The sequence below is a fragment of the Berkeleyomyces rouxiae genome, assembly GCF_048999995.1.
Source record: "Berkeleyomyces rouxiae strain 22BRR77 chromosome Unknown BrBRR77_ptg000002l, whole genome shotgun sequence".
Classification (NCBI taxonomy): domain Eukaryota; kingdom Fungi; phylum Ascomycota; class Sordariomycetes; order Microascales; family Ceratocystidaceae; genus Berkeleyomyces; species Berkeleyomyces rouxiae.
The window spans coordinates 3,272,991-3,298,736 of NW_027396492.1; the positions used below are offsets into that span (position 1 = coordinate 3,272,991).

Sequence of the window (25,746 nt, forward strand, 5' to 3'; positions counted from 1 at the left end):
TGTGTTGTCCAGAGTGGAGGGACGACGCAAGGTGGTGGCACACGGACAGAGAATCGGACAAGACAGACAGACCGGTCACACCAGGAACGACGCACACAAACGAATGCGGCTCAGCTTGCCGACGCCCACAATGTCGCAGTCTCGGCAAGCGGAACAAAGGCCCTCGGTTTGGCGCGGGCCGGGGTGCGATCAATGGAAGGAGCTAGGGTTAGTCGAAGGGTTTATTGCAGCCAGGATAAATATAGAAGAGCCGCACCGAGCGAGGACATGGGCACAGACAAGAAACGCAGAAGAGGCAATTTGGCCTCGTGGACGCGCGTGCGGATTGGGCACGGCAGGGTTATCCTGCAGCCCGAGTAGACATAGACATGTACAGATTAATGTATGGTGTGTAGTGGCTACGCTCTCCTTTTCGTCCTTGTCCATGCCGGAGAGGCTTCCCCTGAATCTCGCTGCAAGCTCAAGTCACGGTGTATGTACATTCGCTGTACTGGCCGAAGAAAAAGAGTCTTATCGTCGACAAAGCCCGCTGCAAATTGACACTGATGCTAATGCGGATACTGACACTTGGCGCGCGACACGACAGCGGCATCCCCCGGCTTTACGCAATTGTGTGGCGTGGCCATGACTGTGCTGTAGATAGATATGTACAACATACATAGGTAGTCAGTTAACTAGTTAGATAGATTCCTGACTGTACTGTATGTACATACATATGTACTGGCTGTGGCTGTTTTTCATGCACTGGCAGCACGTGCTACGCACTTATAGGCTACATAGCGCTAAAGTGCAGGCCCTAGATTGCCCTGTCCTGGCCTGTTATGCCCTGTCCTGGCCTGTTATGCCCTGGCGTGGCCTGCCCGTCTGGTTTGGCCCAGGGCCCAAGCGACGGACGGTCTTGTCTTGTCGGACTGGGGCATTTCCACTGCCACGGTAAGCTGTAGACTGACTGCAATGTAGAAATGTAGACGTGCATGTTAATTGTGTGCGCAGGTACAAGTATCAAGCTCCGCTCTCTCGCTCTCCCACCTGCGGCTTGCCTCGTGCGTATCCTCTTCCTCTTTGCTTTTTTACGTGCATACATATTTCATCTGCTGTCTCTCCCCCTTTTCTTACTCCCCCTCCTCCTCCTCATGCTCGCCGGGATATCGTTGGTCTCTCCATCACCGTCTCCTAGCCTGCAGTGATCCGGGCCCATCCACGAACGGCCACCTATTTCTTGCTCTTCTTTTTTTCTTCTGATCGCTGCCCTTGCGCAGTGCCGGCCGCTTTTTTCTCTCCACGCCCACCACCCAAATTCTACATCCTACGTCCCATACGCTCCTTGGATCCGCCACCTTGTGCTGCTTCTGCTTCTGCTTCTACTTCTCGCCCCCCTGAAGCCCGAGTTGACAACAGACCCCCTCTCCCGGATCCAACGCCACAGAAATTGGCCACGAGCCCGTCAACCTCCAGAAAAAACTCTGCGTCTCCATCTACCCCCCATCGCCGCCATCATGATTCGCGTTAGAAGAGGGTAAGACGACCTCCATCTGCTCCCCCCTCCGGGCTCAACTGCCGTTTCGGACAAAACAAATACATGTTCTCTGTTTTCTCATCCACAATCCCCTTTGCTCCATCCCCTGCCGTGACGTGCGTGACAGCTTGTTAACCCAGGAATCCAATTCACCAGAGCAATCCTCCCCGTCGCCATAGTCACGGTGCTGCTGTTCGTCATCTCGGCCCACGTCTTCACGTCCCCCGAAAGCTGGTCGCAATGGACGCCTTCTGCCGTGGTTGGTGACAAGGCCGCCGAAAAGGCTCTCGAGCCCGCCCATGGCGCCGCGACCGCCTCCACCGCAGGCTCTGCCCACCTGCAAACCGAAGCCGCCACGCCCTCCAAGGCCCAGGAGGGCGGCCACGACGCGACTCACCAAGAGCCCAACTACCCTACCCACACGCCCTCGCTGCTGGAACTGGCCAGAAACTCGCCCCCGCAGCCTAGCCTCAACATGACGTTTGACGTGCCCGATGACATCAAGTACAACCCTGCCGGCCCGCGCCCCGACCAGGTCGTAATCCTGACCGCGGCCGACACCGGCGGCCACCACGGCGCCATCCCCAAGATGCACGAGCGCGTTGCTGCCAACCGCCAGGCCTACTGCGACCTCCACGGCTACAAGTACCACTTTGTGGACATTAGCAAGATCGATCTGCCAAATGCCAACCCCGTGTGGAAAAAGATCCCCGCCATCGTCCAGGCCTTTATCAAGTACCCTGATGCCCAATGGGTGATGATGGTGGACTTCGACATCATCATCATGGAGCCGGAGCAGGACCTGAACTCGCTGATTCTGTCGCGCGAGGCCATGGAGAAGAACCTGCTTTTATCGACCGAAGTCCACGGCCCGGCGCGCGCGCCCACTGGCACCTACTCGTCGCCGACGGTGGAGTGGAAAAACATTGACTACATCATCGCGCAGGACCACAACGGCCTGAACGCCGGCACCTTCTTCGTCCGCCGCTCCATCTTTTCGCAGCTGCTGATGGACGTTTGGGCCGACCCGTTCCTGATCCACGGCGGCTTTGTCAACGAGGAGCAGGACGCCATGTACCACCTGTTCAACCACCACCCTGTTGTGCGCAAGCACATCGGCCTGATGAAGCAGCGCGTCGCCAATTCTTTCTACGAGGGCGACGACGACATGCGCTACCACGAGGGCGATCTGCTCGTCCACTTTGCCGGCTGCTGGGTCCAAAACAAGTGCCTTGAGCGCTTTGAGGATATGTGGGAGCGTCGCAAGATTGCGCCCTCGACGCTGTCCGACGCTGTGCGTGCCGGCAAGCTGCCGTCGAAGATGGCCGTGGGCAACCACGAGGACGATGCCGAGACCGGGGCTGAGACCAAGCACGAGAATGCCGGAGTCAAGGCCGCGCACAACGACCCGCACGCCTGATCTGATCCAGGCCCGAGGACGCTGGCGGTGGCACCCGTCAATGATCACATAATTCTTGGCTGGCGACGCATGATGAATTGCCAGAAATGAAAAAGAAAATTAAAAAAAAAAATGCGCCACGCCAATTGTGCTTTTGTGGCTGTCATGTGCTGTTTTAGATCTTCATCTGCATCTTTTTTTCCTTTTTTTTTCAAGTTCCCCCTAGTTATGATTAACCATCTATCTCTTCTTCCTGTGGTCTCCGCCCGCCACACCATGCGATGCATTTTGTTTTTTGCCCTTTAGCTTGGATAGTCTGATATTCCCACTTGCCAATTTGTTTCCTCTTTTGTTTTTTTGTGTTCTTCACTATAAGTAGAGTATGTACTGCACATAATAGAGAAGCTCGATGATGGGATTGCCCCTGTTGTTGGGTTTGGTGGTTGAGAGCGACTGGCTGGTGACATTTTTTTATATTCCTATTTTATTCGCCACACTTGAACGCCGGCGCGAACAAAGCGGGAGGGGAAAAAAAGTCTCGAGGGGCTTGATTCTTGCTTCCCTTTTTCCTCTTTTTTCTTTCTTTTTTTTTTTCGTTTCCCCTATGTTCCTAATTGTTTTCACCCTATGTGGCGATAATTGGTACTTTTTTTTTTTTCTTTTTGGCCTCCTTTATGCACTGCTTGTAGGTGCACAATGGATGTACTACTTACCACACTAAACAAAAAAAAACGACAGAAAGGAAACATTTTTCCCACCTAAAAAAATTATAAACGACGTCATCGGTCGTCCCTCAAAGTACCTCCGCCCATTAAGCTTTTAGGCTGAGAAAGAAGGAGGGGGGATTCGCACATCCTCTTTTTTTTTTTCTTCTTCTTCTTTTCTTCTTTCAAGCCGCTGAGCCAAGAAGGAAGGAGACACCAACCCCCGCCCTTCGGAGACAGAAAGAACAAAAAGAACAGAAAGTAGCTGCTCTTGTCCGTATCGAGTGATTGGGTGGCTGCTTCTGGGATGGTGGGGGGAGCGTCTTCATTCCCGGAGCGTGGAAGGGAGATTCCGTGTGGGCTTTTTTGTACTGTAGCTATGTATGCATGTATGTACTTCGGCCTTGACCTCGACCTCTGCTGCTTCATCGTGTGTGCCGTGCGTGCTCTTGTTCTTCTCTCACCGGCCCTCCCTGTGCTCCTAGCCCGCGACGGACTCTGCAACTGCCCAGTTCTTCTTGAAGACTCGTACAACTGCATGTAGTAACTACTTTGGTGTTTACCGTTCACAGTTTGCCGTTTACAGCTTTGCCGTTTGCTGCTCTCCGTTTGCTACCTGCTGTCCTTGGCCCTACTTCCAGGCCGCCCGCCCGCCTCTGCATTCATTCTATTCTTCCTTCTCTCCTCTCTTCTCTTCTACGCCTCGCTGGAGCTGAAAGCCTAATCCCAGAAAAACCCTGCGTCTGACTGACTGCTGCCACTTCCTATCAACATTTTTAATCTTTTTTTTGCTTTTCCCTATTGTTGCTTCTCCTCTTCCTCTCGCTCTCTCTCTCTGCATCGTGCGCCCCCCAAGCGAATACTTGTCATCTTTACCGGCCCTATAGAATTCATCCAGAGTCACCTATATTACCTACCTCCAGACCCGACCCTGATACCTCTCCCGCCTTCTTGGCCTCTGACGGCAAAATACGAGATTGCTTCTGCATCGCCTCTCTCTTCTCACCGTTGCCATTGCCATCGCCATCTTCTCTCATTTGCCGTGCCATCCATCACATCACTATATACAAGCTCCAGCACCCAGACCCTATTCCCGCTGGCACGTCTTTTTCACCTTGTCTCTGCGTTTTTCCTGCCTGGCGTCGCCTATATTCTTACCTCTCTCTCTTAAACGCCCTGCTTCTGCCTCTGCCTCTGCCCCTCGCAAAAGCCGCACAAGCCTGTCCTGCCCTGTCTCTACTGTGTCGTCATTGTCGATTAGATAATCCACACGCGTCTGGCTAGTCTCATCCGTCTCGTCGACCTGACTCAGCCTCCTGCTCTTGGTCTTCTGCTTCATCTTGGCCATCCATCCTTGCCGATAAACAACGCTACCAAAGCCTCTTTGGTGTTGAGCCTCTTTTCTGTGCACATCGTTCGCTTTTCCTTCCTTGTCTTGCCTTGTTCCGCCAAGATGCAACACTTCAAACAGTTTATCCGTGGTACGTTGACGTCCCTACACAATATGCTGCCTTACCGTACCACTCGACGTCATGCCCTGTATCACCACCTGTCACTCTATTCGCCCGTATCCTCCTCACCGCCTTGCCTCCAGTTCGACCGTCGACCCCCGAGCCATGCTAACCATCATCACCGTTGCTGCCCCAGGAGCCAAAGGCCGCGATGAGGCCAAGAGCGCCCCGGCACACACTACCGCTGCCGCGTCTGCCGCAAAGCCCGCCAAGAACCATACGAGCCCCGAAGTCGTCCAGCCCAAAAGCCAACCAGCCGCCCCCGCCGCTCAAGCCCCCCAACAAGTCGACAGTGTCCAGAACAACACCCAGTCCGAACCCAAAGACACCCCGGCCCCGGCCCCGCAGTCTGTTACCCGATCCAAGTCCGACGCCAAGTATGCCGGCCTCAACCCTCGCTACAAGATAGAAAAGCGCATCGGCGACGGTGCCTTCAGCGTCGTCTACAAGGCCCAGGATCTCAATGGCGAGTTCCCTGATGGTGTCGCCATCAAGATCATTCACAAGGCTGACTTGGGCAACACCCAGGTACGTCCTCTGTCCCGTCTGCTTCTTGATTCTGCTTCTGCTTATCCTTCTGGCATCCACTGCCTCGATTGCATCCATGCCGTGTGTGTATTGACTCTTTTTTTTTCTCGTGCTAGGGCGAGGACCGCCTACATCCTGACTTTAAGCAAGGTCGTAAAGCTATCGAAGTATGGTCCCCTCCCTCCCCTTCCCCTCACAACCCCTCATCTGGCCTCACCTCCCACTCTTCAATGCACCGCCATACATGCTGACCGTCTCTCCCACTCTAGAGGTCCAATATTCTCAAAGAAACAGCCATTCAAAAGCGAATGGACCACGAAAACATTGTCAAGCTCATCGAGTTCCACGAAGACACCGACTACATCTACATGGTCCTGGAATATGTCCCTGGTGGCGAGCTCTTCCACCGCATCGTGCATCTCACCTACTTTAGCGAGGAACTCTCTCGTCATGTCATCTTCCAGGTTGCCGAAGCCATTCGCTACATGCACACCGTTCAGGGTGTTGTTCATAGGTAAGATGCCACATTTTAGACCAAGACATAGCCCAAAGCCCGTCTAACAAAACGCGTACAATCAGAGACATCAAACCCGAAAACATCCTCTTCACACCCCTGACCATGAAGCCATCAACTGTTCCCCGCCCAAAGCAACCGGGCGACGAGGGCAAGGTTGACGAGGGTGATTTTATCCCCGGTGTGGGTGCTGGTGGCATTGGCAAGATCAAGATTGCCGACTTTGGTCTCTCCAAGGTTGTCTGGAGCAATGACACCAAGACGCCATGCGGCACAGCCGGCTACACTGCCCCTGAAATTGTGCGTGAAGACCGCTACAGCAGAGGTGTCGACATGTGGGCTTTGGGGTGCGTCCTGTACACCGTGCTCTGTGGTTTTCCTCCTTTCTATGATGAAAACCTGCGCACTCTCAGTGAAAAGGTTCAGCGTGGAGAGTATACCTTTTTGTCGCCTTGGTGGGACAATATTTCTGCTTCGGCCAAGGATTTGATTACCCATCTTCTCGTCGTCGACCCGGAGAAGCGTTACACTATTGAGCAGTTCATGGCCCACCCCTGGATGACCCAAGACAAGACTCCCAGTGCTTCTGACCATGCTTCCCACGCCGATTCTGGCCTGATCCCCGGTGCCAACACCCGCACCGTTGCCTTCAATCCCGCCAAGATCATTGAGGATGGTCGCCAGTTTGATCCTCGCTCTCCCGATGCCATCAACCTGCGTGAAATGTTTGACATTTCCTACGATATCGCCCGTCGGGTTCAGACTCCCTTTGTGGGCAAAAACGCCAGTCTCGGCCAAGTCATGGAAGAAGACGAAGAGCCTGAAAGCGCGGGATCCGCCAACAGCCAGTATGATACCAGCCATGGCGCCAACGCCAACACGCTCGAAAAGGGACTGCGTGACACTCATATCGGCGATGACCAGCCGCGCACAAATGCCCGCAAGGTTTATGGCTATGGTCAGCACTCACCCGAGGTTGCCGCTGCTGCTAGACGCAAGGCCCGGGAACAGACCCAGGCTGGCTTTGAGCTGAACTTTGCCGGTGCAACGCTGCTGAACCGCCGTGGACACACTCCGGCCACGGCCATGGGTGGTGTTGGCAACTCTTGAGCTTTGACATATCTTTTTTTCTCTATATCTGTCTCGATTTGTTGTAGCTCTACATTCGCTCTTGTTTTTCTTTTTTTTTTTTTTTTGGTTTCTTCTCTTTTTCTTATCCTAGGCTGGCTGCAAGACATGGTGGCGTGATTTCAGGCTGTAGGCGGTTTTTCTCTTTTACTCTCCTTTGATAAGACCATAGGCCTGGCTGTTTTTGGGGCGATGGATGGCGTTATTTTGGTGTTTCATTGCTGAGGCAAGTAAAATATACAGACATATATAGTGATAGTTAGTGTACAAGGAACTCTGTAAAAGCGGAGCAAAGCAATATGATGTCATGACTGTTTTTTTTGGGTCCATGTGTTGGATAACCGCTTCAGGCTATGATAAAGTATGTACTACAGAGACATCTTTCTCGTTGTGTATATATGTGGGACTATGATGGCATAGCTGCGAGTGTTTGGTTGCAGCGATAAGCTGTTAGCTTAACTAGCCCAGACTCTACTCTAACTAGTCATCCGAAAGAAGGCATGTAAGCCGTCCAGGCCACATGCCTATAGACGGCAACCGGCGACGCACGAAGCGAGTAAAAGGCAAGGAACAGCGTCGCCACACGCGCGCAGACATAAGCCAGCGTCAAGACAAGGATGAGCAAGCGTCGCCACGGCCACCCAGAAGCGGCTGCCCGACGCCCAGCAGCAGTGACGCGATGACGACGACGAAAAAAAAAAAAGCCAGGCGTCACGATGCACACGAGGCTCAGCGCGCGCCAGGCGCGGTGGTGTGTGCAGGTAGATGGACCGGTGGGATTAGTGAGTGCAGGCTGTTGTATGAGCAGAGGAGCACGGCGGCCACGCATGTGTACAGGATCGAGGCGGTCCCGCGCGTGTCGGGGTTGGGCGCCCAGTCGGTTAGGGCCGGGTTGGATGCGGCGCGGGACAGGAGTGGGGCCGGGTTGGGTGGGGCCGGGGGCAGGGACATGCGGGTGATGAACATGGTGGAGTTTGACGGAGGGGAGACAGGGCTGCAGTCGGTATCTTCGGGTTAAAGTTTTACGGCTGGCTTGACTTGACTTGACTATATTTGACGTCTACTTACGGCAGGCTTGGGATACATTTGATTGTTCATAGATTACAGGAGGCGAGTTGTGCTGTTAGGAGCTGGCTGCCGGCGTGCCGTGGGCGAGCGCCCCTTCTCCGCCGCAGTGCGTTGTCTCCAGCAGCATGCTCAAAGAAAATGTATTTTTCGTGGGTGAGGCATGGTGGGATAGGGTCACAGTAGCAGAGCCAACGAAAGGAGAGGAGGGTGGTGGACAAGGCACACCGGAGGGGAGGGGGGAGGGGGGAGCCAGGCTTATATGCAAGGATAGGTGGGCATTGGGTATGGGCAGGCAGATCTGTAGGAGGAGGCGGGAATGGGCATAGACCTCGACGCTCCATGATATCTCTTTGACTGGACCGACAGTCGGATCTGGCGGAAGGGCGGAAGGGCCAGAAACGCCGAAGTAGGGCACAATACCACGCCGGTTATATTTTGATCGCCGGCAGTCGGATGTTTCTCATTGTCTTGGAGGGTTGGCAGGATGTATTGTCATATGACAATTTCATTCTTTCTTTTGCCGCAGTCTCACACAAGATCGACGCTTTACAACTAACTATGCACATATAACTTAGCTGACTAGTTATATCTGTCCTAATGTCCAACTCTTTCGGTCCGTACAGCCGCAAGGGGGCGCCGCCCATGATGCGGAGAAAATAAACAGAGAGCCTTTTTTTGTTGTGGCTGGGAGGCAGCTCTCCACAAGACACAAAAAAGAAAACACCAGCCGGCAAGAGGGCTGCGCATTGCACTTTTCGAAGTCTCCGCATGTTGTGAGGGCATAACTCCAAGACAATATGTCTCTGAAGCCCCGGAATTCCAAGGGTTGGGCTCCCGGTATATAACCCTAACACTCGCCGGCCCTGGAAATCAACCCAAGACAGTGCTAGCACTGGTCCAGGAATAGCTCTTCGGTAGACCAGGATTTCTGAAGATATCAGTGGCCTGAAGGGAGGAGAGAACGCCAGGCCTTTTTGCTCTCTGGACGGTCGGCTACAGCTAGCTGCTGGAAGAACGAGAAATACTACAAGCATGTGTGTGTCTGCTAAGATTGCCCTTCTCTTTGCGGCGCTATTTGCTTGGGCCGCCCATGGCGCTTAACCTCGCTCCAAATTCCACCTCACTAGGCCCGCCGCGTCCCACTGTCGCTGTCACCAGCCCAGTGCCGGCCAGAAGAAAGCAGCACCGGCACACACAGACTCGTCGATGGCAGGCGAGTGGACGGCAGCCAAGTCCAAATCCCCCTCCCCCCCCCCCCCCCCCCGCACGGCCGCCGGCATGCATGCACATCAGACAAAGAAGAAAACGTCATGTAGAGACAGACGGACTGAGTCCCCCGTATTGGCTGGTCTTTTACTCGTTGTGGCAGTGAGACAGGATCCCTGGCATGGAAAAAGAAAGAAACAAGGAAAGCTGCAGCGGAACAAGGGAGGATAAGTCTATTGACTAGTTAACAAGCTGTGAAGATCAAGTACTGCATGGTTCCTGTATACAGGGCACCACACCACAGATCCATCCAGCCAATATATGCCTCAGTGTTGCTGGGCTAGTCTGCTAGGAAGGCTGTTTATTACTTGCATAGTCAACAACACGAAGTGTACAGACTCAGAAAAGCCACGCCTGGCTGGCAGCCCACTGCCCTTGTCTCGATATTGGACTGGGACTGGGGACAAATACAATACAATCTCGACCAAGTCAATTTCCGACCGTGCCCTGATCCGCGTTCTTGTACCACCACTGCCACCGGCGGCCAAGAAGCCAGCCGAGTTGGTGGCCAGAGTATCACAGCACCTACAAAGAGCCGTCCTCGGCCGGGCCTGCGTGCTGCCAAGGCTGTCTGGCCTGTTGATCTTGCTTTCCTCCGCGGCTTGTGTAGTGGGGTTTAGGGAGAGACGGAAAGGGGGGGCGCGTTGGACGTTTGGCTTCGCCTTGGACAGGTGAGTCGACGGCATGGCTAAATGCGCCGGGGCCCCTGGACACTGGCTTGCTAGAGTGGTGCGCGTGGGTTGTACAAGTGCCAAAGTGTATCGCTGCCTGTATAATGCATGTTTCTCCTACATCACTTATACGGCAAGCCAGAGGGACGATCCGGCCCAGACTAGTCCAAAGACAGAGGGAGCGCCTGAAGAAAAAGAGCAGAGCAGACTTGGCCGACAGGGAGGAGCGGGTAGTAACAGGGAAGCGGCCTTGCATCAGGGCCGGGCGGTCTAGGGAGACCAGCGAACAAGGGAGGCAAAGACAACGACTCCGGCTCTCTGTGTGTGTATATTTGCACTTTGGCCATTGTCCTTTGCAGTCCAACCAACCAACTTAACCTTGTTCAGCCCAACACAAGCACGCGGTGGTACTGATGCACCCGCCAATGTTTAATGTCTACAAGCGCCGGATGGCTAGTCAAAGACATGTACGTCTGGGAGAGAAACAGCGCGCCCCTTGCATCAGTAGAGAGACACAAACAGAGTGTAGGAGTGACATGTGGAAGTTGAGATAGCGAGGCCAGAGTAGCGAGGTGGAGGGCGCGCAGCACGGAGAGAGAGAGAGACGAGGTCTAGGAGACTCACTGGCGAAAGCAACGGGCGTCAAAGGCGGCGACTTACACACACCCAAAGCCAAGGCGCGGGCTGACCGCCTCACGCACGCAGTAGGAGAGCCTCGATGGAACTCGGAGAGCAGACAAGACCAGAGACAGCGACGCCGTCAGAAGAGCGAGGCCGAGGGTCAGGGCGAGGGCGAGAGCGAGAGCGAGAGAGCAGAGACAGCCAAAGTGCTACGTCAAGGGAGAGCCGAGAACGAGGGATGGGCAGCTCATCCGACCGGGTTGGCTGCGTGGTTCCTTTAGTGCTACACCACACCAGAGCAGACCTCGCTCAACCTCGCTCAAACCCGACTTACACTGCAGGCCTGGGGAGACAGGCAAATTGCCAGTGCCATGGCTGCCGAAATACTGCATAGACACGTAGCCGTGGAGTTTGTATAAAGACCACGGCGACCTCCCGTCCAAGAAGCTGTTTACTTTCCTTTCCTCCTCACCCTCATCTTCACTCCTTCTCTCTCCACTCAGCTACATCTAGCAACCATTCTCTCTCTCTTTTACACTCTCTTAATCTCTTGTACACTTTCTTTAATCAGCTGCTTCATTCCTGCACGCTCCACGCTCTCTTTGTTCATATCACTTTTTCTTAACCCACCTTCTTTTTTTTCCCCTTCCTTTTCCACCCCCTACTCTTCAAAATGGTTGCTATCGATGCCACTATCCTCGCCCAGCTGGGTCTCCTCAACGGCTGCGTCCTCGACCTGAACGCTCTGCTCAACGTCGCCGTCTGCCCCTCCATCGCCGTCTCGGTCCCGGCTTCCTGGACCCCCGCCACCACTGGCGATGCTCTGTCTCTGGTCAACGGCCTCGTCAAGCGTGTAAGTCTCTCTCTCCTGCGCCACTCGCTCACACCTCACTAACAACCGCACAGCAGGCGCCCACTTGCCCCACCACCGTCACTGTCGACCCCCTCAGCCCTTCTCTGGGTCTGGGCCAAGCCGACACCGTCAGCCTGCAGCTTGCTCTCGGCGTTCTGGACCTGCTCAACGTCAACCTCGGCCTGAACCTGGACCTGCTCAGCCTGCTCGACCTGATCGTCAAGCTGAACATCAACCTGCTCGACCTGGTCAACCTTGACCTGAACCTCAACGCCGGCCTCGGCAACCTGCTCGACGCGCTGCTCAACCTCAACCTGGGCGTCAACGTCGGCCAGCTGCTGGACCTCAAACTGGACCTGGGCGTCGACCTGACTCCTCTGACCAACGCGCCCGGCGGCACCAACGCCCCCGTGACTCTGGGCAACATCCTCGACCTGGTCAACAACACTGTCACCGACGTCACTGTCGTTGTCGACAAGCTGCTGACCGGCCTCGCCCCCGTGGTCAACGGCCTGCTGGGCACGGTCGACGGCGTCGTCGGCGGCCTGCTCAACACTGTCGGCAGCCTGCTTGGTGGCCTGCTCGGCAAGCGCCAGACTCCTGCTGATGTCCTGACTGCTGCTGCTCTCCGCCGCCGCCAGTACACCGACGCTGGCTACGGATCTGAGCCCGCGCCTGCTGCCGAGCCCGCTCCCGCTACCGAGGCTGCTCCCGCCAGCTATGGTAACAACGAGGCTACCGCCAACACTCCCGCGACTGAGCCTGCTCCGTCTAGCTACGGTAACAACGAGGCTAGTGCCAATGCTCCGGCTGCCAACGAGCCGGCTACCAACACCCCCGCCGGCACCACTCCCGCTGCCAACGAGCCGGCTGCCAACACCCCCGCTGGCACCACTCCTGCTACCAATGGCCCTACCCACCCTATCGTGTACAAGCCTACCTGCGGTAGCTGCCTGTCCCCCTCCGCTCCCAACGTGGTCGAGGTCCCTGTCGCCAGTCTGAACGAGTGTGTCAGCCAGTGCCATCTGGCCGCCGCCAACGGCCTGCTCAACGTGCTTGTCGGCGCCCAGGTCAACGTTCTGAACGCTATCAACGTCAACCTGTGCCTGGCTGTCTCGCTCCTCAGCGACGCCACCACCGGCCAGCAGACCTGCCGCTTCCTGACCGGCACCGGCGCCACCAGCACTGCGCCCGCTTCGGCCTTTGTTGCGGCTCCCCAGTGCACTTCCTACCAGAAGGCTTAAGTGGTCGGCCGAGTGGATGATTAGGGTATTTGATTAGGGTCATTTGCACCAAACCACACCAAACCAAACCACCAACTCGACATCCTTTGTGCTCCGCTCTGCTGACACATCGGCTTCATCATTCTTTCCTTGCCTCATATCTTCTCTTGGTCCCCTGGGCCCAAGACCTGTTTCCTACTCCTCCTCGTTCTATAGCTGTCTGTATACTTTTCTTCTCTCCCGCGAGCCCCGGCTCCGTCTGAGAATCTGGCGTGACGGTCTCGGTCGGCGGTCGGCTCCGGCCCGTGCCGACTGACTTGGATCTCAGGTCAAGTATGTATCTAGTTTTTGATGACGCTTTTAATCATGATAACCTTTTCTCTTAATTCCCGCCTTCTACTTTGTGATGACCTCTGTATTGTTCTCATATTTTCCATGCATGTACCTTTTTTTTATTATAAATGCCCGCTCCCTACTCCCACTGCCAGTTGCCCATTTGTCATAGCAGTAGTAGTATTTCAAAGTCTGACGGCGCCGATTTGTAATCATCTGCGGACAAAAGTTCATCCGTTGCTCACGTCACGTGTTTCTGTGCGACTTCCGTTGAACGACAACGCGCGGCGATGGTTCCGGGATCTCCAGCCAAGCGTTTACACGCGCGGGTACCAAACAACTTTTGCACGTACAGACAATCCTTTGTGTCTGTCTATGTGTGTAATCTGATAACTCTAAAACCGAAACCCAAAGTAAAATCCTCTCTCCTGCAGGCGAATCCTGACTCCGGCTGAATGCGAGCCCTCCACCCGAAAGCTCGAGCCGCCATTGAAGCTACCCGAGCACAAGACAGCAAGCAACGCTGGCCGTCGGCAGTAATTCTAGCTTGCGCACATCATGAAGTATGGAAAAGGGCCCAGGCAGATGGGCTGCGCATAGCGAGATGGGTTGGTAATCAAGGGCTTTCGCGAGAGGGACATGGCGAGAGGAGGAAAAGGGAAGGGCGAAGTTGTTGGACGGCCATCGCCATCGCCATCTTCCTGGCCATGATGTGAAGAATACCAGAGCCAGGCGAGTCTTTATAAGCCCACTGGTCTCCTCTTGTTTCCAGAATCTCAATGAGCTCAGCATCACTCATCATCATCTCACTTTACTCATCTATTACACAACCATTACACACCCATCTCCCAACAATGGCCGCCTCTGATAAGCTCTTCCAGCCCCTGCGCATCGGCAACTGCGATTTGCAGCACCGCATCGTCATGGCGCCCATGACTCGTCTGCGCTGTGATTCCAACTGGGTTCCGACCGACATGGTCGCTGGTACGTGAACGTGAATCGCCAGTCGATTTGTCTCTGTGCCGGGCGCTCTGCTAACATCATAGCCACGGCAAAGAATACTATGCCCAACGTGCCTGTGTCCCCGGGACGCTCATCATGACCGAGGGCACGCAGGTCTCCAAGCGCTTCGTCGGCATGCCCCACGTCGGCGGCATCTGGTCCGACGAGCAGATTGCAGGCTGGAAAAAGGTCACTGACGCCGTCCATGCCAAGGGCAGCTTCATCTGGTGCCAGCTTTGGATCCCCGGCCGCGCCGGCATGTACGAAGTGGCCCAGGCCGCCGGCACCAAGCTCTATGCCCCGAGTGCCATCAAGCTCTCGGCGGCGCCCGACACTAACGTGCCCGTCGAGATGACGCTCGCGGACATTGAGGCGGTCAAGGCCGACTACACCCAGGCGGCCAAGAACGCCATGGCCGCTGGCTTTGACGGCGTGCAGCTGCACTGCGCCAAGGGCTACCTGGCCGACAGCTTTCTGCAGGACGTGTCCAACACGCGCACCGATGCGTACGGCGGGTCGATTGAGAAGCGCGCGCGCTTCCCGCTCGAGGTCATGCAGGGCCTCGTGGCCGCCGTCGGCGCCGAGCGCGTCGGCATCCGCATCTCGCCGTGGAGCAGCTACAACGACATGGGCATGGCGGACCCCGTGCCGCAGTTTACATACCTGGTGCGCGAGCTGTCGGCGCTCAAGCCAGCGTTCCTAGACCTAGTCGAGCCGCGGGTCAGCGCCCTTGACGACTGCGAGCCCAAGCCGGGCCAGGACAATACGATCTTCGTCAAGGAGTGGGCGTGCGGCACGCCGGTGCTGCTCTCGGGCGGGTTCACGGCCGCGTCGGCGCGGGAGGCCATTGCAAGCATCAAGACGCACGAGATTGCGACGGTCATGGGCCGCAACTTTACGAGCAACCCGGACCTGGTGTTTAGAATCCGCGAGAACATTGAGCTGACGCCGTATGACCGACCCAAGTTCTTTGTGCCGCAGCTCAGCGAGGGCTATGCGGACTGGCCGTTTAGCAAGGAGTTTTTGGTGCAGCAGGGCCAGGAGCAGAAGGCGTAGGGCACAAGCACAAGATTGTTGTTTGTCTGTGACGTTTAAATCCAAGGGCAAATGCAAGTATGTCATGTAGTGTTACTACTAGTTAGGGTTAAAGTTACATTGACTAGTTACGAGTTCAAGACGAGTTCAAGTATATATGTGTGCAGAGTTGTAGAGAAAGAAGCATTGGATGAGAACGGGGTGATGCCGTTATGCTGGTGCTTGTATGCTAGTATACTGAAAGCTGTATGTGGTTGCAAATAACAGGTGCAGAAGAGAAACGTCAGGCTCTCTAACTGAAACCTTTTACGACGCCACAATACGAGAAATAGAAGGCCATGGAAGGCGGTCTACGGTGAGTGAAGGGGGCAGATAACGCCCGATTAGAGAGAGGGAGAGAGGGATGGGCCAGATTTATGGAGAGGTTACAGTGACATGAAGATTGGGTATGAATGAGCATTATACATAGTTGGGTAATGTGTATGTGGTGATGGTCGCTGTTGTGGGAGTGGAAGTGGGTGAATGGGATACAATTGTTGTACAGTAGGGTTAGTATGTACAGTTGTTGTATAGTAGGGTTGGTAGATCGCAATATCTCCACGTGATGAGGGTTAGGGGGTGTGGAGTGGGAAACGTGGTGGAGACAACAAGAACAAGTCAGAAGCTAGTTGTGGCAGATGACATGTGGCATGTGGCGCTAGACCCCTGGTGCCTGGCCCCTGGCGCTGACAGGTTAGTGGAAAAAAAAAAAGAAGAAAAAAAAAAGAAAAAATAATCAGGTTCCATGCGAGTAATGAATAAAAAAAAAAAAGAAAAAAGAAATCCCCCTGCAGGATGCTATTTGTACTGTCCGGCATCAATATCAATCTCGGACCTACTTCCGTCTGTTTGCGGCCAAATAACGTTGTAGGCGCACAGACCGAGAGGAGAAGAGACGAGAAGAGAAGAGGAAGCGCAAATAGACTGAGAACAGACAAGACGGAAAAGAGGAAGAGAGTAAACAAAAAACACAAACAAAAGCAAGACGGTTGTCACGGCGGGCGGAAGCATGCAGAAAGCAATAGACTGACTTGGCTGACTCTTGACTGACTGGCAGGTTGGTTGGTTGGATGTGAGACTCTAATATTGGCGGGGAGAATGCAGACTAGTTGTTTGTTTGTCGAGGAGACAGACTGGTGAGGCAGAGGCAGAGTCTGCGATCTCGCCGTCGCTCTGCTGTTGTCGTAGAGCCTCCTCAGCCCTGGAATCCTCTCTCCCATCCCGCCTACCGCGTATTCCTTCTACGTCGTGCCTGATCCGCCGTCCATCTTGGCTGGATCTGGCCCCCCTATTGATATTACACAGACTTGTAGACGTGGTGTCTTTTTTTCTTTCCGGCCTGACGGTGACCCTTGAATTTCGCGGATTTTTCGTCTCTTGTTTTTTTTTCTCTGGCAACACGTCCATTTCTCTGTGTGATTTTCCTCTTCTCTTCCTATTTCCTTGTCAGTGGAGATAAAGCGCCTTTCCCCTTCCCCCCAAGGCGAGACTCATCAGCCTGCAGCCAACCACAAGATCGTCGGCGGTAACTATTGTAGACTATAGACTATCGTTCGCAGCAGGCCGCACGGGGTGTCCAGCGTGCAGTGCTCTGAGGGGCCAGTGTCAGCGTGTGCATATATTATAGCAGCAGTCTGCCTCTATATCCAATATACGGCGACACTGCTACTTTGGGTGCTGTTGTATGGCAAACTCTTTCTCAGACCTGCAGCTAATACGTCTCACTGCTCAATTACTGGTCCATCTCCGTATCTCCAGCACACCGGGACCTGCTTAATGTCTCTCTAGCCTCGCGCACATAGAGACACACACAACTCTCGTCTCCCACGCCCAAAAGAAAATCCCACCCATGGCCATGCACAGCCAATCCCTCCGCATGCAAGATGCATACGGCTTTTGCCACGGCGTACCACATGGGCCAAGCCATGAACGAGAGGGTCCTGGGCCTGAGACTGTCAGCAGCACTGAGACCCCGACTGAGACTGGGCCGGCGAATATAGCTCCCGTGCAAATCACACTGAGCACCAGCCCAGACGCCCAAGCTTCCTCCACGCCAGCGCCAGCGCCAGCAGACTCGCGCACTATCGACACGGCAAGCCAGCGCCAGGCCCAAATCCACGACCACGCCGGCCACGCCCCGCCGCAGATGCGCCCACCCGAAGTCGCTGCCCACGCTCTATCGCGCTCGCATTCTCGCCAGAATTCCTCGTCGTCGCCCAGCACTCGCGCCGCCCGCAAGCCCCATTCTCGCCCGCATTCCTTTGCCTTTCCAGCGCTGGATGCTGTTCTTACAGCGGCTGCTACAGGGCTCGCAGCGCCCGGCTCCCCTGAAGCCTCGGCCCTGGACCCGCAGCCTCCAGCGGGCCTGGGCCCTGAAGCGCCTCCTGCAGATGCACCTGCATCAACAGCAACGGCAACTGCTGCATCTGCGGCTCTTGCCTCAGCTCTCGCCTCAGCTCTTGCCTCAGCTGGGGCTCCACCAGCTCCTCCTTCTCTTCCAACGGCAACGGCAACTGCCTCTGCACCGTCTGCAACTTCCGCATCGACAGCTCCCAGCGCCCCGAGCAGTCTGATTTTTCATTCTGCCCCCGCCCCGGCCGCCGCCTCTTCTTCTTCTTTTCCTCCCTGGGCCGGCTCCCACAGAAGATCCAACAGCACAAACACCACCACCACGACAACCACCACATCACCCCCCAACAACGCCGCCTCCTTTCGTCATTCTTACCAGCTGCAGTTCCGCCATAACAATTTGCCCGCCTCACTTGACAGTCTGTCTCACCCTCAGCCTGACTCTCACCTTAGCCCTCAGCCTGCATACAGCCATCGCCGCGCAGCCTCTCGCGATAGCGCTCTTCTCTCTCGCGCTCCCAGTCTCTTGAGCATCCCGCCGCCGTCCCTCCTCTCCACCATCTTCTCGCCCACGTCCTTTTCGCCGGCCGTCTTTTCGTCTGTGCCTGTGCCTGTGCCCGCTCTCGCCCTGGTCGACGCCACGGCCCACGACCACGCCTGCGCTCAGGGCCGCCAGCCAATTGATCTTGATCTTGGCCTTGCCCTTGAGTCCCAGGTGCAGCAACACCAGGCTCGTCCTCGAATTCACACCCAGACCCAGGCCCTCCCTCACCCTCAAGCCCAACCCCTTGCGTCAGCCGACGCCTTCGACCTCTTCTCACCCGCTGTATCCTCACATGATAACGCAACCTACTTTGCCGACATTCGAGGCCTCGAGTCTGTCGAGCCAGCCCTCGTAAATCCCCCTCCCGTCCACGACGCTTTTCTTCTCTCGTCCTCGCTGCCCGTCGCCGCCAAAGCCTCAGCGAGATCCATGGCCACACCCATCTCGCGCTCCCATTCTGCCTCGAGCCCGGCGGCAACCGCAGACACCCACCGCCCAGTCACGGGCGCCCGAGACCTTCTGATGCGCCCCTACGCATCCCCCGCCTCCGGCTCGCAGCCCGCCTCCAGCATCCCCCGCCAGACCACCATTCCGGGCCCGGTGGGCTCCCAAGCACGCGTCACCGTTGCCGGCACTTCTTCCTCGCGGCCGTTTGTGCGTTCGGCATCCGCACCTCTAGACCCCAAACATGCCAAAACCTCCACCACCACCTCCGCCAACAGGCCGGTCCTCGCCTCCGGCCACATCAGTGTCAAGGACTTGAAAAAGAAGTTTGACCACGCTACTGCCATGGCCGCTGCTGCAAACTCGGACTCTGTTTCTCTGCCTATCCCTGTCCCCATACCTCCATCCTCAGCGCCGCCACCCTCACACACTTCCGCCTCCGCCTCCACTTTTGCTGGGAGCCCGGGCTCTGCGTCTTCCGTCACCTCCTTTCGCCCACCACGACCTTCTGGACGTAGCGCTATTCCTGTACGGCAACCTCGCGACTTTTCTCCTTCGCCCACCACAGCTCATACATCGGCCTCTTCGCTAGAATCCAACCATTTGGGCAAAGCCTTGTCTACTGGATCAGCCTCAGGCCCTGGCTCAGGCTCAAACCCTGGCTCAGGCTCAGGCTCAGACCCTGGCTCAGGTTCAGGTCCAGGTTCGGGCTCTGGCTCTGGCTCTGGCTCTGGCTCACTCCTTAGCACTACTCCTCGAAAACTCCACCAACCGCACCACGCGCCTGACGACAAATCTTTGCCCTTGAGTATCCCATCGTCCTTGTCCAGCTCACATCAGTCGTTTGCCAACCGAATACGCAAACCTCACCCCAACGCTTCCTCGACCCTGACGCCCGAAGCCTTTACCTCGCCACTGCTTGCATCCATGGCGAAACCTCCGCCGAACCCCCAAGATGCAGCACCTGGACACCAACACGACGTCACCGCCCCTGGACCTGAGCCCCATCCCGCACACACACAGTCGTTACTCTTTGGCGAAGTCCCCTCCAACCAGCCGGCCAACGCCGTTTCTGCAGGCCACGGCATCCAAATGTCGCCTGCGCCAGGAACCCTTGGCCTACATGTCTCACCATTCGCCGCCGCTAGGGCTGTGTCTCCGAGCCGCCAGAGGGTAATTCTCGACGCTGGCTTGCACATCGACACCGATTTCACCCCTTCGGAAACCTCAATAAACCCTCCCAAGCCCACATCCAGAACCGCCCATCACGACCGTCCAAACTCCACCGCCGACGTTTCTCACGCTGCACCTCCCAACCAGCCACACTTGGATCAGCCGTCCGCCAAAACCGGCCCGCCGCCCACGCGTGGCCTCACAACACCGCGTTCTCGCAACCGATCCAGCAGCGAATCTTCGCGGATAGCCTCGAGTAGATCCCGCATGGCCACTTCCGAGGGCTCCAGAATTCCACAGCCACAATCTGCACAGTCTCGACACCCACCAACGTCAATGCGAAAAATGAATGAGGCCAGTGTCACCGGCTCCAGCCGTGGACCCGGTCCCCTCTTGCAGTTTTCCAACTCTAGACCTGGCTCGCCCATTGGCCCAATCTCTAAACCCAACCCACGAGGACGGCCACACAACCACCAAAGGAGTCGTGAAAAGAACACTACCAAAGAGGATGACGGCGATGACCTCACCACGCCCGCCAGGTCTACACGCGAAAAGTCTCCCTTTAGGGCACGGATGAAGGCTGCTTCTTCAACTAAAAATATCGCCCTCGCGAATACTGACACTGGCGCCACAAGCCTCGCTGCTGTCGTCAACGCCACGTCCCCTCGAATATCGCCTCAACTTAGGAGTTCACGACCCCGTCAGCATATAGTCGACGCCAACCTTGGGACCAGTGCCAACCTCAACGCCAAAGCCAACGCCAACGCCAACGGCCATGCTCACGCCAATTCAACCTTGAACCCTAGCGTCGCCAACTTTAGGCTAAGAGATGCCCGATCTCGCATCAGCGCTCTTAGTGAGTTCGAGAACAGCCACCGGCGCATGTCAGAGGGACCTATCGATTTCGAACAACGCCGAAATGACATCCGTCTCAAATACACCAAAACAATCCGTGAAAAACAGGAACGTGCTGCTGCTCGACGCCGCACGAGAGAGCTTGCATCTGCTGCCGCAGAGGCTGAAGCATTGGCCTTGGCTGCCAGAGCAGTGTCTGCTGGAAAACTGCCCAATCCGGACGCCACACATGTTCCATTTTCTCGCACTGCTGACGAGGACCCGCCTCTGTCCCCGCGTGCGCGTCCTGCCAATTCTGGGATCCCGGTGCCACCGGTGCCCGAGACTACTGCGCCTCTACCCACTACAGTTGCTTCGCCTCGAGACTCCCTCCAGCTTGGCTTGCCAGGCAGTTTTCCTCCCGACGTCATTGCCCCCCAAGTTTCGAGTCTTCCCGCCACTCTCTCCCGGCCTCAGTCGCCCATTTCTGTCGCCAACACAGAATTTGAGATGGAGGCCGAACCTGACATCCTAGCCATGCCAGCACCCCGCCCCCCTCCTATAGTTGAGCCTACCGAAAGTCTGTCGCCAAATGCCCAGACACCGTCTCGCTCACACCAAGATGGTGCAAACTCACCCAACCATCTGCGCATCAACTATCATTATCCTTTTGGCGATGAGGAAGATGTGCCTCTTGGTGAACTGTCGCCGACACTTCCACTTTCTCCTGTCCATCGACCGACTAGCTCAGGCTACATGGCAGCTGCTTATACCAAGAGCTTTTCTGAGGACTATGGCCAGCCGTCAAGATATTCGTCCGCCATCCCGCATTCCACCACAGCCAGCGTCTTCCGTCGTGAATCTGACATTACGGGCGCCATGACGTCACAACTTCCGTTCATCCCCATGCAGGACGACACCTTCGAAGACTCAGTCTACCGCTTTCTCCCCGATTCTACTGCTGCCCACGCCATTCGTCAAATTCAGCAACAAGACGATGATAGCACCTCGACATGTGATGAGGATCCGATAGGACCCGTGTCTGTCCTTTTAGACGCCAAGTTCGAGACTAGAAGTTTTTCATCGCAACGTGATTCCACATGTGAATCGTCAGAGACGGATACTGCTTTGGAGGATGCTGGCCAGAACGCAAACACATCCAGCAAACATGACGCTGCTGCCAACAGCAAGACTCTAGACGCCCCCGCAGTGGTCATACCGGAGAGCATCTTCAATCTCCAATCCTCGTGGTCCCATTTCTCTGTCGATAGTCGGGATTATAACAGTCGTTTCAACCAACCGTTAGATTTGCCAGACATGTCCCCTCTTACTTCTAGCCCTCGGTCCGATCCGTTCCAGATCATGCCGCCTGTCGCTAGTGTTGATGGTCAGTCCCTGGCCAAGGAAGATAGCCAGCCAATCTTGCCCCCTCTGCCTTCAGCATCCGGTTTTACGACTACCAAGTCCTTGGAACCCGCCCTAGATATTGCCCCGAAAACGACAATTGTCACTTTAGACACCGAACCTGGAGTGCCGCTCCCTGACCATAGCCCGCCGCCCGTGCCGCCGTCAAAACCGGGGTCTATTTACGATGTCCGTGGCACGCCTGCCGGCAGCTTTTCCGAGAAAAATCTTTCCGCTACAACACTGACTAGCTCCAGGCCGGTCAGTAGTGATCGTACTACTGCCGCTACCTCCCTGGCACGCCCTAGCTTGGAACGAATCCGTCTTGTACCATCGTCTTCCGAACCCGAAATCCCCCCCGCCGTGCCATCCAAGAAAGAAATCAGCGAAAAAGAGCGCCAGCGTCTCATTCAGCGCCGCAATGTTATCAAAGAGCTGATTGATACTGAGGCTATCTTTGTGCGTGACATGTGTGTGGTCTGGGAGATTTACAAGGGAACGGCCGAAGCGTGTCCGAAACTAGACTCCAAGACCATCAAGCTCATCTTCCGCAACACTGACGAGATTATTACTTTCCACACCCAGTTCTCTATGAAACTTCAAGAGGCTGTAACCAAGATGTACATGCCCATCGTCATGGAAGCCAACGGCGTCCCTAATAACACGCCAGAATTTGATACCACCAACATTTATCCACCCCCTCACGAACTTGATGACCTCAAAGACTTTACGACTTCGCTCGGCACAGTGTTCCGCAACTATATTGACGAAATGAAAGCTGTGCACGAAACCTTTTTGCGCAGCAGTGATCTGGCTGCCAAGCGCTTGATTGAAATCCAACAAGATCCCACCGTCAAAGTATGGCTTAATGAGTGTCATGAGGTGGCCAAGGACCTTACAGCAGCTTGGGACTTGGATTCTTTGTTGATCAAGCCTATGCAGCGCATCACAAAATACCCCAACTTGATCATGTCCATGTTGCAGCAAACCCCCCAGGACCATCCTGACCGCGTGCACCTTGTCGCGGCCAAAGACTCTCTGGAAGATGCCATCATTGAAATCAACAAGACTAAAAAGAACTTTGAACTCGTCGGCCAGATTGTTAGTGGTAAACGTAAAGATTCTGATGTTAAGGCTGGCATTGCGCGTGCCTTTGGCAAACGGTCTGACAAGATGCAGACGGGCAACAGAGTACCAGAAGACGATGTTTATGTCAAGCTCAATGAGCGTTTCAACGAGGATTTTATGCGGCTGCAGGTCGTCCTGCGTGATGCGGTGGACTACACCCATCAGGTATCTGCCTACGTCCACGAGTTTCTCCAGTACCTGTCTTCAATCGAGCTGGTTATGCGCCTCCAGCCAAGCGGGTATCCCGAGCTTGAAAGCAAGTGGGTGCAGTTCAATGTGTCGATGCGTGACATGGAGCGAGTTGTTCTTGAGAGCCACGTGGCCCAGGTGCGCAAACAGGTAATCATGCCCTTTGAAAGTGTCATCGGATCATACTACAATCCCGCTCTGGCCATGAAGAAGCGACAAAAGCGCCGTCTTGACTATGAAAAGTTAGAGTTGTTGAAGAAGAGCGGCAAGACTGGGGATGCTAAGCTTATGGAGCTGGTTGAGCAGTACGAGGCTTTGAACGACACACTCAAGAAGGAATTGCCCGTTCTATCTGCCCTCACAGCCAAAGTTGGCAAGATTTGCATGTCCAACTTGGTCAATATCCAGACGGCGTGGTACAAGACATGGCGTGACCGGATAAGATCTGTCTTGGGCGATGGTCGGGATGTGCATGACATTCAGGAAATCATGTCCGCTTTCCATGCAGACTTTGGCTACATTCAACAGCCCATCAGCGAGCTTGGAATCCTCAACGCTGCCTACAAAGGGAAAACGTCTCTCTCGACAATTTCTAGCTTTGATGACCATGCTGGCGGAGCTTCGGCAGGTGGGCAGCGGAATCGCATGCGACCCGCTGAACTGTCTCCTAGACAGCGTGGCTTTTCTGTCAACAGCGAGGCACCTGTTCTTCCAACGCCCGACTTTGTGCGCCGTGGTAGCGAGAGCTTGACGTCTCCACTCGCCGGCGTTGTGTCTATGCCCATGACAAACAGCCCGCAGCAGTACAACTACGACAACTACTACACGTCGGCGAGCTTCGGGTATACCAACAGTGGCATGCACTCGCACTCGGGCTCTCGCGCACCTTCGATGACGCAATCCATGACCCATGTACACACGCCAACTCATTCGCAGTCTCAGCCTCACGGTCACTCACACCAGATGCACGGGCGTCCCGAGCCAGCATCTCCGGAGGCGTCTATCGGATCTCGCTCCTTTGTGACGCAGAGCTCCGGGCGGCCTAGCACGGGCATTAGCATGGACTCGGGCCCGCCCGGACGACAGAGCTCTGAGCTGGCATATTACCATCAGAAGCGTGAGCAGCACCAGCACCAGCATCAGCAGCAGCGCGACTCTTCCATGACCACGTCATCAACATATGCGCACAGCCACAGCATACACGATTCAATAGTGTCGGCCGGCAAGCAGCGCTATTCCGGCCTGTTCCACTCGGCACTCCCTGTGCCCGACGGCAACGAGACGCGGCCTTCGTCGCGCGACGGCGAGAGCGCAGCTGGCCAGACGACGCGCGCGTATAATGTGCTGTGGCTGGCGGCATCGCTGTTTGAGTTCCACATTGAAACAACAAAGCAAGAGGCGGGGTATCCATACTTGGTGTACCAAGCAGGCGAGGTGAGTTTTCTTTTTTTCCAAGGCGGCACTTGGCTACCATGGGAATGTACAATGCTAACATAATGTTTCTCTCGGATGTTAGGTCTTTGACGTGGTCGGCGAAAAGGGCGAGCTTTGGCTTGCCAAGAACCAAGACGACTCAAATTGCCAGATCGGCTGGATCTGGTCCAAGCACTTTGCGAAGCTGGCGGACGCCTGAGATTTGTGGCGGCTACGTCACATTTCTTCTTCTTTTTTTTCATGTCTATTTCTTCTGTTTTGACTCTGTTTTTTTCTTCTTCTTTTTCTGATATACCCCTTGGCTCACATCGTCCTTTCCTTTCTGCTGGATAGTAGCTCGCATGCGCAATGTGTGCGTGGCTTTATCGTTGTTCTTCTTATTCTCCTTTGTTCTTTTTATCTGCCTAGCGGGATATGGCCTCGTGTCTTCTCGTTTTATTACACTTTTTTTTCCCTTTCTTTTGTCTCTATCTCCATTTCGCTGCTACCATGATCTGACTTGCAGGTGCCCTTGAATTCCCTTATTGTTCCCCATGGGTTCTTTTTTTTTTCTTTCTTGGCTTTTTTCGGCAGGTTGGATTGCACACCAGACGATGTATGTATACAAACCACGTTTATGTTTTTCTTTTTTGCCCCTTGAGCATGCATATTTTGGGTCCTCGATGAAGCTTTGAGCCGGGTGCACTTTGGAGTTGTCTGTCTTTTTTTTGGTTAGTTTTTTTTTCTTGGGAAACAAAGAAAGGGTCACATGGTTGTTATTCTTTTTTTTTTCCCTTCCATGTATTTCTCTATCCAACTAGACGTAACTAGTTAGTTGCTAACCAGGAAGTGTGTGT

The 25,746-nt window shown here is 55.1% G+C and overlaps 6 protein-coding genes across 6 annotated transcripts; 5 read left to right on the top strand and 1 right to left on the bottom strand.

Annotated features, from left to right (window-relative positions):
• Positions 1–1,496: 1,496 nt before the first annotated feature.
• Positions 1,497–2,936, top strand: BROUX77_002481 (uncharacterized protein; the record flags this gene model as incomplete). Its single annotated transcript, XM_073747026.1, has 2 exons — positions 1,497–1,516; positions 1,673–2,936. The coding sequence occupies 2 exons, from the start codon at positions 1,497–1,499 to the stop codon at positions 2,934–2,936; spliced, it is 1,284 nt and encodes a 427-aa protein (XP_073607563.1).
• A 2,215-nt stretch (positions 2,937–5,151) lies between these two features.
• On the top strand, positions 5,152–7,282 carry BROUX77_002482 (uncharacterized protein; the record flags this gene model as incomplete). The annotated part of the gene is made up of 3 exons (XM_073747027.1): positions 5,152–5,658; positions 5,928–6,172; positions 6,238–7,282. 3 exons carry the CDS (start codon positions 5,152–5,154, stop codon positions 7,280–7,282), a joined length of 1,797 nt encoding a protein of 598 aa, XP_073607564.1.
• Positions 7,283–8,029: 747 nt separating this feature from the next.
• Positions 8,030–8,266, bottom strand: BROUX77_002483 (uncharacterized protein; the record flags this gene model as incomplete). Its single annotated transcript, XM_073747028.1, has 1 exon — positions 8,030–8,266. One exon carries the CDS (start codon positions 8,264–8,266, stop codon positions 8,030–8,032), a length of 237 nt encoding a protein of 78 aa, XP_073607565.1.
• Positions 8,267–11,599: 3,333 nt separating this feature from the next.
• BROUX77_002484 (uncharacterized protein) lies at positions 11,600–13,023 on the top strand (the record flags this gene model as incomplete). The annotated part of the gene is made up of 2 exons (XM_073747029.1): positions 11,600–11,779; positions 11,836–13,023. The coding sequence occupies 2 exons, from the start codon at positions 11,600–11,602 to the stop codon at positions 13,021–13,023; spliced, it is 1,368 nt and encodes a 455-aa protein (XP_073607566.1).
• Positions 13,024–14,189: 1,166 nt separating this feature from the next.
• On the top strand, positions 14,190–15,393 carry BROUX77_002485 (uncharacterized protein; the record flags this gene model as incomplete). Its single annotated transcript, XM_073747030.1, has 2 exons — positions 14,190–14,319; positions 14,393–15,393. The coding sequence occupies 2 exons, from the start codon at positions 14,190–14,192 to the stop codon at positions 15,391–15,393; spliced, it is 1,131 nt and encodes a 376-aa protein (XP_073607567.1).
• Positions 15,394–17,260: 1,867 nt separating this feature from the next.
• Positions 17,261–25,109, top strand: BROUX77_002486 (uncharacterized protein; the record flags this gene model as incomplete). Its single annotated transcript, XM_073747031.1, has 2 exons — positions 17,261–24,910; positions 24,993–25,109. The coding sequence occupies 2 exons, from the start codon at positions 17,261–17,263 to the stop codon at positions 25,107–25,109; spliced, it is 7,767 nt and encodes a 2,588-aa protein (XP_073607568.1).
• Positions 25,110–25,746: the final 637 nt, after the last annotated feature.